Consider the following 9114-nt stretch of genomic DNA (forward strand, 5'->3'; position numbering starts at 1 on the left):
TCAAGCCTAATGCAGTTTTTCAGCAAGGTCAAAATACCAAGCCTTTATAGATGATGCCAAGCTCTCAATGAAGAGCTTTGATTATAGAGGCATGTAGTTCTTGTCATGGCCATGTGGTCTTTTGTGATGTGCATGGCTTGGTGATGTTACACCTTTGGAACTTCATAGTGAAAAGCATGACTTCCACAAACTCCATTGTTCAGAAGTGGAAAAAAGGTATAAGTAACGCTTTTTCACTTCTTATAGTTCTAAAAGTAGCTGCTGAACAGCATGGGGGAAAAGCTGTCCAGGAGCAGAAAGGGGAATATTATCAGAATCTTATTGGAATTTTTAAATAGATGTATTAAACACAGTACAAAGAAATACTGTATAAAAGAAATTACTATCTGAGAACTAAACTAATCACACTGATAGCATGGCTATGTTTTTTTTCTCCTTGAGCTCAGAATCAAAATACAGCATGTTAAAATTTAATTCAATTTAAATATAATTAGCTCTAGGTATACTGTGTTTTGAGTTGCTTTAGGGGCAGGTTTTTCCTCTCATTCATCTCTGTTTGTACACATTCTTAATAGAATTTAGATTCTTCATGTTAACAGATAATTTATTAACATAAGTAAGTGAACAATTTGGAATCATTCAAGACAAGATGACAGTGAAGGGAAAACAGCATTGGAAAATGATGCTTAGTATAGAGTTTTGCTGCCCTTGGTCATCTTATCATCTAGATGCCTCAGTGAACTCCTCCAGTGTACCACCTTGTAGTCAAATGTCTGACTCTGTCAAAATGTGAGTAAGGTTAATTGCCAGGAGTGACAATGTAATCAAAGTTGCAAACATGCCAAACATCAGTAGAGGACACTAGGGAGAGAAAGAGTTTGATACAGTTTATTTTATTTTACTTCCATCCATCCATCCATCCATCCATCCATTTTCCAACACAGGGTCATGGGGGTCTGCTAGAGCCAATCCCAGCCAACACAGGGCACAAGGCAGGAACCATTCCCGGGCAGGGTGCCAACCCACCGCAGGACACACACACACACACCCACACACCAAGCACACACTAGGGCCAATTTAGAATCGCCAATCCACCTAACCTGCATGTCTGTGGACTGTGGGAGGAAACCGGAGGGCCCGGAGGAAACCCACGCAGACACCGGGAGACATGCAAACTCCCAGGACATGCAAACTCCACGCAGGGAGAAGCTAGGAAGCGAACCTGGGTCTCCTAACTGCGAGGCAGCAGCGCTACCACTGCACCACCGTGCTGCCCTTTATTTTACTTTACTTTATTTATTTATTCATTTATTTATTTATATTTGTTCAGAAATGCAATATTTGAATATGTTTTGTGATCAAATATTTATTAAATGGGTAAAAACAACAAAATGCAGATAAACAGTGTAAACAAAAATTAAACAAAAAAAAAACTTATATAATGAAATAACCACCCTCTTTTGGCAAATATCCCAACCCCTTCCTTTACTCCTTCAAACTAACACATCTATTGTATATAGTTAAAGGAGCCCAAACTGGCAAGTCAAAGAGGCAGCCAAGCCAACTAGCCCCAGAACCCTTGAGGTGCTATTGTGATCATCAAGTAGAAGAAAATAGTGAGGCAAGAGAGGAATATGAACAACAATAATCAAAAAGCAACATTGGTCCAAAAAGTAGCTATGATGAGACATCCGCAAAACGTGAACAAAAGTGCCTTCTGCCTCCAACTGACACAAGTGGCATGAAGGGCTTATGGCAAAGCCCACAATAAATTCTTTACATGGGGTAGAGTATAACCTATGTACAATCTTCAATTAGAGCCATTAGAGATGAGGGGCAATGGATAGATCACATTGGCAAATAGATTGAATAACTAAAGAATGACATGAGACATCTCACAAAAGTGCATATAGGACTGATACTAGTTTTGTAGACTAAGATATTAAGGTGTGTCATTTATTTAAGAGGTGGGGGAGGGGCTTGGACACGATAGAGACATTCACAGGCTTTAAGAACCAATCTTAGCTGGAGATAAAAAAGGTTGAAGAAGAAGGAATGTCATAGATGGGACTCCAGGACTGAAATGTGACCAGAGTCATCAAAAATATCTCCCAATATGGAGATGCCTCGCTTGGACCATGGTGCGATAAACACTGCTGGATTGTGAAAAATAGGAATTTGAATAAGCCAAGAAGAGGATGAATTCAGCCGTCTCTCCATCAAATACTAAATGCATGAGAAATTATTGGGCCAAGGTGTAATTCCAGGGATCTTAATTTTAGTAAAGTGACAGACAGAGCAAAAGAAGACTAGGAGCAGCAATGCTATATTCAATTAAAACTCATGAAGTAAAATGGTCAATAGGCAAAAGACAGTTTGAAACAGGACATAATATAAAAGCCCAGTGATAAAATTCCTTGTTTGGCAAAGATATTCTGAGATATAAGATGTTTAAATGTTGGCCTTCTCTTGTTCCATAAAAATAATGAAAATAAGGACTTAATATTAGTGCAGTAATTAGCTGGGGGCAAGAACATTTGAATATGGTTATCCATTTTTAGGGTTTAGAGTGTTGTCTTCACAATAGCAGTAATTTTACGTGAGATAAATGATGATTTATGTTTTTTTTTTAAACATTCTGTATTTTACCATTAACAAATTGAGTTAGTAGTGTAATTAACATCTCTGAATAATATCAAATGATACTTTATTTTTAAAGGGCATACTGAGAGGAGCTTTGAGGAGTATTTTAGTAAAACGCCACTGGGATGGTATATTTCAGCAGCCAGTGAGGAACTGCAGCAGAAACTGTTCCTGCGATATCTTCAGGATTTTATTCTGATGACCATGAGTGTTTCATCAGAAATGGAACTTGAGGTGCTTTTTTTGCTTTTATACTTTATGTATTCTATAAGCTATTGTACTTAGGTTTAATTAGGTATTGCAATTTAGGTCCATGGACCTATTTTAAATCAAAACACACTATTAGTTTTTCTTATTGTATCTTTATCAGTATGCTGCTGCTGGAGTATATATAATCTATATATACTATAATATATATATATCTATAAGTATTCATAAATTAAAATATAAAGGTATAAGTGGAAATATAATTTTATGTAAATCTTGAAGATTTTTTTGAATATTGCAAACTATGTCAGGACATGAAATTTTCTTTTTTGAGTATACATCTTGTGACAGATTGAGATCTCTCTCGACCCCTTGAACCCACAGTCCACTCTTCAGACACCAGGTAAAAGTCTAAGAATTATTTATTTGGACACTAATAAAGTGCACAAAGCACCTACACTCCACAATACTTGTGTAATAAATCAATAATCAATACAATAAATAATCCTCCACTCCCAGACGTGTTGCCACTCTTCCACCCAGCTCAGCTCAACGCTCTGGTCTCTCACAGTCCTTTTTATAGTCCTTGACCCGGAAGTGTTTTGCCCTCTCTGTCCATGTGACTAGGAACACTTCCGGGTCAGATAAAAATCCTTTTTCTTCATCCCGGAAGCACGTCATTCCTCCTGTCCATGTGACTTGGATGAACTTCTGGGGCGTAGGGCAAATAATCCTTGTTCCTCCCTGCAGCATCCCCTAGCGGCCCCCATGGTATCCAGCAGGGTTGGAGATAAAAACTGCACTGTCCAGGATTCCCTGCTGGCATTCGGGGCACCTCCATGCTGCAGGGAGGGCTCCACCTGGCGGCCTGGGGGTATTGGCCGGGATGAACGGCCGGCCACATATCACAATCTCTAAACACCACCCACAGTCATTTGCTTTTCTTGATAGTTGGTCACACTTGTGGTTATCAGAACAGAATATAAAAAACATTGGTATATTGTTTCTTGTCAACTTGGTGCTGGTTCCAAGCCCAGATAAATATGTGATAGTGTGGGTTGGTGCAATGCTCCCTGTTGATTATAGGAGTCCCTCGAACCCACTGCCGATAAAAACTTAACCAAGGATGTGGCTGGCACATGAGGAGATATACATCCAGCCAAGGGGTAGGTGCAAAACTGCAACAGTGCTTTTATTGAAAACAATGAAAAACAAAGCAGTGTCCCAAAGTGCAGCACAACATTTCAATAAATAAATAATCCATAAAATGACAGTGAATATAGAGATTAAAATGTTTCAGGAAGCTGTCCTTTAAAACTCCTGAGCCCTGGTGCATTTGTTTTAAACTGATGTTTCTCTTGCTCCTACCTACTCTTTTTCCCCTTTAACCTCGGTTCTCTTTGATTTTTGTCTTTCTCGTTCTCCCCTCTCTGTTCCGTGCAGGCTCCTTTATCCTGCCTGTCTAATTAGGTGCAAGTGCAATGCGCTACTCCACTCGAGGCACAATTGAGGCACCCAAACAACCTGCCCACCTCTGCATGCGGTGTGATCGGCCAAGCACCCCAATTAACCACTGAGTGAAATGTACTCATGCACACCTGCACCCAATTCTGAGCCTGCATGATTCCCAGGACTTCTTCTTCTTCTTTCAACTGCTCCCATAAAGGGTTTCCACAGCGTATCACCTTTTTCCATCTCTTCCTGTCCTCTTCATCTTGCTCTTTTACTCCCATCACCTGCATGTCCTCTCTCACCACATCCATAAACCTTCTCTTAGGCCTTCCTCTTTTTCTCTTGCCTGGCAGCTCTATCCTTAGCATCCTTTTCCCAATATACCCAGCATCTCTCCTCTGCAAATGTCTAAACCAACGCAACCTTGCCTCTCTAGCTTTGTCTCCAAACTGTCCAACCTGAGCTGACGTCCTAATGTACTCATTTCTAATCCTGTCCATCCTCATCACACCCAATGCAAATCTTACATCTTCAACTCTGTCTCCTGCCTTCTGGTCAGTGCTACTGTCTCCAACCCATATAACATAGCTGGTCTCACTACTGTCCTGTAGACCTTCCCTTTCATTCTTGCTGATACCCGTCTGTCGCAAATCACTCCTGACACTCTTCTCCACCCATTCCACCCTGCCTGAACTCTTTTTCACTTCTTTTCCACAATCTCCGCTACTCTGTACTGTTGATCCCCAAGTATTTAAACTCATCCACCTTTGCCATCTCTGCTCCCTGCATCCTCACAATTCTACTGACCTCCCTCTCATTTACACACATGTATTCTGTCTTGTTTCTGTGGGTCATCAATTTTATCCCCATGTAGTTACTACAGCTTTGCACATCCCCCTTATTCTTAAAAATCAGTACCCAGTACACTTCTCCACTCCTCAAGCATCCTCTCACTTTCCAAGATTCCATTAAACAATCTGGTTAGAAACTCCACTGCCATCTCTCCTAAACACCTCCATGCTTTCACAGCTACTGTATGTCATTTGGACTAACAGCCTTTCCATTCTTCATCCTCTTCATAGCTGTCCTTACTTCCTCCTTGCTAATCAGTTCCACTTCCTGATTGACTATTGACCACATCATCCAACCTTCTCTCTCTCTCTCCCTCTCCCTCTCTCTCTCTCTCTCTCTTTTCATTCATCACCCTCTGAAAGTACTCTTTCCATCTGCATGCTACTCAGGACACAATTATGTATTTAAAGAGTGCCCTGTGCCATGGACCACTCATCACAAAATAGAGTTAGTTAGTGTCAGGAAGGGCATCCAGCTGTAAAATATTACCCAAAACATTTAATTATGGAATCAGTCCAATCAGCTCAGATAAATGCTATGGCATAACCCATAGGTGAGGCGCAAGGGCCTAGCCTGACCCTTGTTGAAACTGGGGCACTGGTTAAAGAAATTAGTCCAGAATAAGAAGAAGGGAAGGAGAAAGAAAGGGATAAGGTGAGAGAAAAAGTGGGGACACTGAGTGTTGGGATGATGACTGGGAAAATAAGAGAGCTGGCATATTTGATAAATAGGAGGAAGATGGGAGTTCTGTGTGTTCAGGAAACTAGATTGAAGGGGAATAAGGCAAGAGAACTAGGAGGAGGTGTAAGTTGTAAAGTGGAGCAAATGAGCAAAGTAAAAATGGTGTAGGTGTAGTAGTATCCATCTAGCCTTGTCAGTGTGACTAGGAGGAGTGATAGGATAATGGGTGTCAAGCTGGGCTAATATTATTTGTGGATATGCTCCTCAAGTGGGTTGTGAGGAAGAGAAGAAGGAAGCTTTCTGGGCACAAATGGATGAAGGGCAGTACAAGAGATAAAAAAAGGATTTTTGAAAATTGAAAGGGTACCATAAATTTAAACCAGCTGTTACAGATTCCGATCAAATGTATGTTTTTATTATATAATTGTAATAAAAATAGCAGCTCACTACTCAAAATAGTAACTGGAGGACCTAGGAATAGGACCCGTGACCTCTTAAATAAGAGTTAGCAGTTCTTACTGGTGCACAACCCAAGCAGTAATGTCAGCTTTGTACCCTAAGCCAACTTCTTCTTTGGTTATATTTTTGAATAAAAGTACACTTGTTTTGTTATACTTGTACACTTTTGTGAAAGTGCTTATTTGATATTTGGACTTCAGTCTTCACACATTATACACTTCATTTCTACATTTTGTCAGTTATTACTAAAACATGAAAAACGTTTCTGTTAGGTATGTGCTCAACAATTCCTGCCTTGTATTTCCTGTCATCCTACACTTAAACAGATTGTTGTAGATACAGAACACACATGAAATGTATGTATGCCAAATAACAATATATTATTCACCTTATACAAGCCCAGGCACCTCACAACCAGATAAACATACCTGAGCTCTGAGAATCTTCTTTGTGACTTGAGCTGCGTCAGTGGGGGGATGGGATAGCAGGCTGCTTGCTGCTTGTGCTGTTCGACACATTTGCAACATAAAAGATGCTAATGGAGTGGAATTTAAGGTGGCCCAGGATTATGAGTTTTTTCATAGGCTTCAGGGATTCTAGTGTTAAATAGGGAAGAACAAGTGCAGGAAGAGAAAAGGCTGAAGGAAGGGTAGCAGAGAATTGAGCCCAGAGAAATAATTTGACTGCACCTGTTGGCACGCGTCTCCTTACACTGCAAGGTCCAAATAGGATAACTGGAGGAGATGCCAGTTTATAAAGGGAAGCATTGGGGCTTGCTGTTTTTTTTTAAATCTGTCTCTGGCTTTTAACCTCAGTATTTTAATGGTTTTATTTATTTGCATTTTTAACCTCCACCATAAACTATATTTTGTGGATTATTTATTTATTGACATTTTGGAGCACTGCACTTTTTGTACACCTTGTTTTGTGAATTGTTTTTATTAAAAGCACTTGCACTTTTCACCATCCCCTTGCTTGGTGTGTTTGTCCTCATCTGCTTAGCTCATCCTGGTCATGACTATTGACTGTGTCGGGTTCAAAAGGCTCCCAAAACTGAAGAGGGAGCAAGTAGTTAACCTGCATTGTCACAGACTTCATGGGAAAACCCAACCCCAGCACACACCACAGGGAAGTGTGGTGCAATTGTGCAGCGCATCATGGAGGCTTGAGCAACATGAGGGGTGGCAGGGTCGGGGTTGGGAGATATATGTTATTTGCTTCTGAGGTATTTTGGTACCAGTTCTGAGGTCTGAAAGCTGATATTGATACCAAAGTTAAACTTTTGGTGTAGATCCAACACTGGTGTGAAGGAATGGTAGAAGAAGAATAACAAAGTTGTATTGAGAGCTATTGAAGAGGTGTTATAGGTAGGACAACAGGAAGGTGATCACCTGGGGACAAAGAAATGTGATAGTGGAACAGTGAGGTGCAGAATGTGATAAAGGCTAAGAAGAAGGTAAAGAAGAGAGGAGGGAGGAAGATAGAGAAATGTGAAGGCAGACAAACAAGGCAATATAAATGAAAAAATATCAGTGGAAGTCTAGAAGAGGTAGTAGATGTGTTGTGGTGTCTGATGCAGATGATCTATGAACAGAAGAAAATACCGTAGGAATGGAGGAACAGTGTGATTGTACCTATTTATAAGGAGAAGGGAGATATTCAGTTGTGGAAAACTATAGATGAATAAAGCTGATGTTACACACAATGAATATCTTGAAACAGGTTATAGAGAGAAGGCTCATGGAAGAGTCAGAATGAGACAGTCAGAGGCACAACAAAAGTACGAGAGATATCGAAGAAAAGTAAGGGAATGTAGGGTGATATGGTAAGAATGTGTGATGAGAAGAGATAATGAATGTGTGGGCAAAAGATTGATGGCTATGGGAGAGAAAGCAGGGAATGGAGAAGTGGAGGTGGGTGAATAAAGTAAAAGAAGATCTGAAGGAAAAGTGTCTGACTGGAGAGAGGATGTGCAGGATCAAACTGTATGGAGAGGTTTGATCAAACACATTGACCCCAAATAGAAGTACACAGAGACTAAAAGGAAGAAAGAAATTACAATTGTCTGGCCTTATTTGACCCCAATATTGTCTATAGCAGGAGTTCCCAAACTCGGTCCTGGGGACCCCCTGTGGCTGCAGGTTTTTGTTCCAACCAGATTCATAATCAGTGACGACAACTGAAAACACAGATCATTTAATTAGCTTGTATTTTTTTTTCTTTTCTCTTATTCTACATTCAGAAAAACACAATAGCTTGATTTTTACATTTTGTAAGACATTTAGAAATATTTCTATTTTTGCTATAAATTTAAAAGCTTAACTCTCTTTTGTCGATTTTGTTATATTTTGCCCTTGTTCTGTGCAGTTTGCTCCCTTCATTATATCTTACAAATGACAATTAAAAATGAGCAGAGCAGACACTCAGGCAAACAACACCGAATCATCAAAGGATGAAACTACTTTACTGTCAAATTCACTAATTAGTAAATAATGGATTACTTAAACAATTAGAACACCTGGAAAAGTAAAATGAAAATCAAGATGAAAATATTGTTAAAAAGAAAAAAATACATTATTCCCATATAACTGCTTAGTACATTTTTAATATTTTTTTTTTTTTTACCAAACTTAGTTTTCTAATTTCTATATTGTTCCAAAAACACAGAATCTTCCTTGTTCCTGTAAACATGAATCCTGTTACTGCATATGCAACCTAACTAAAACATAGACTCTAAGGTGCTGAAGCAGATCTAAACAAAATGACTGTTTTATTTATGTAAGTTAAATGCAGTGTTAAATATCGGAAACTTAAGCTAGT

At 39.5% G+C, this 9114-nt stretch overlaps 1 protein-coding gene across 1 annotated transcript in view; it reads left to right on the top strand.

The window, feature by feature from the left end:
- Positions 1–9114, top strand: part of LOC114664444 (E3 ubiquitin-protein ligase rnf213-alpha-like) — a 282755-nt gene that overhangs the window by 163889 nt on the left and 109752 nt on the right. The window contains exon 24 of the mRNA XM_051918957.1: positions 2720–2877. Within this exon, the coding sequence (XP_051774917.1) occupies positions 2720–2877 (158 nt within the window). The remainder of the gene's footprint in view (positions 1–2719; positions 2878–9114) is intronic.

This window comes from Erpetoichthys calabaricus, chromosome 14 (genome assembly GCF_900747795.2).
Source record: "Erpetoichthys calabaricus chromosome 14, fErpCal1.3, whole genome shotgun sequence".
NCBI lineage: Eukaryota > Metazoa > Chordata > Cladistia > Polypteriformes > Polypteridae > Erpetoichthys > Erpetoichthys calabaricus.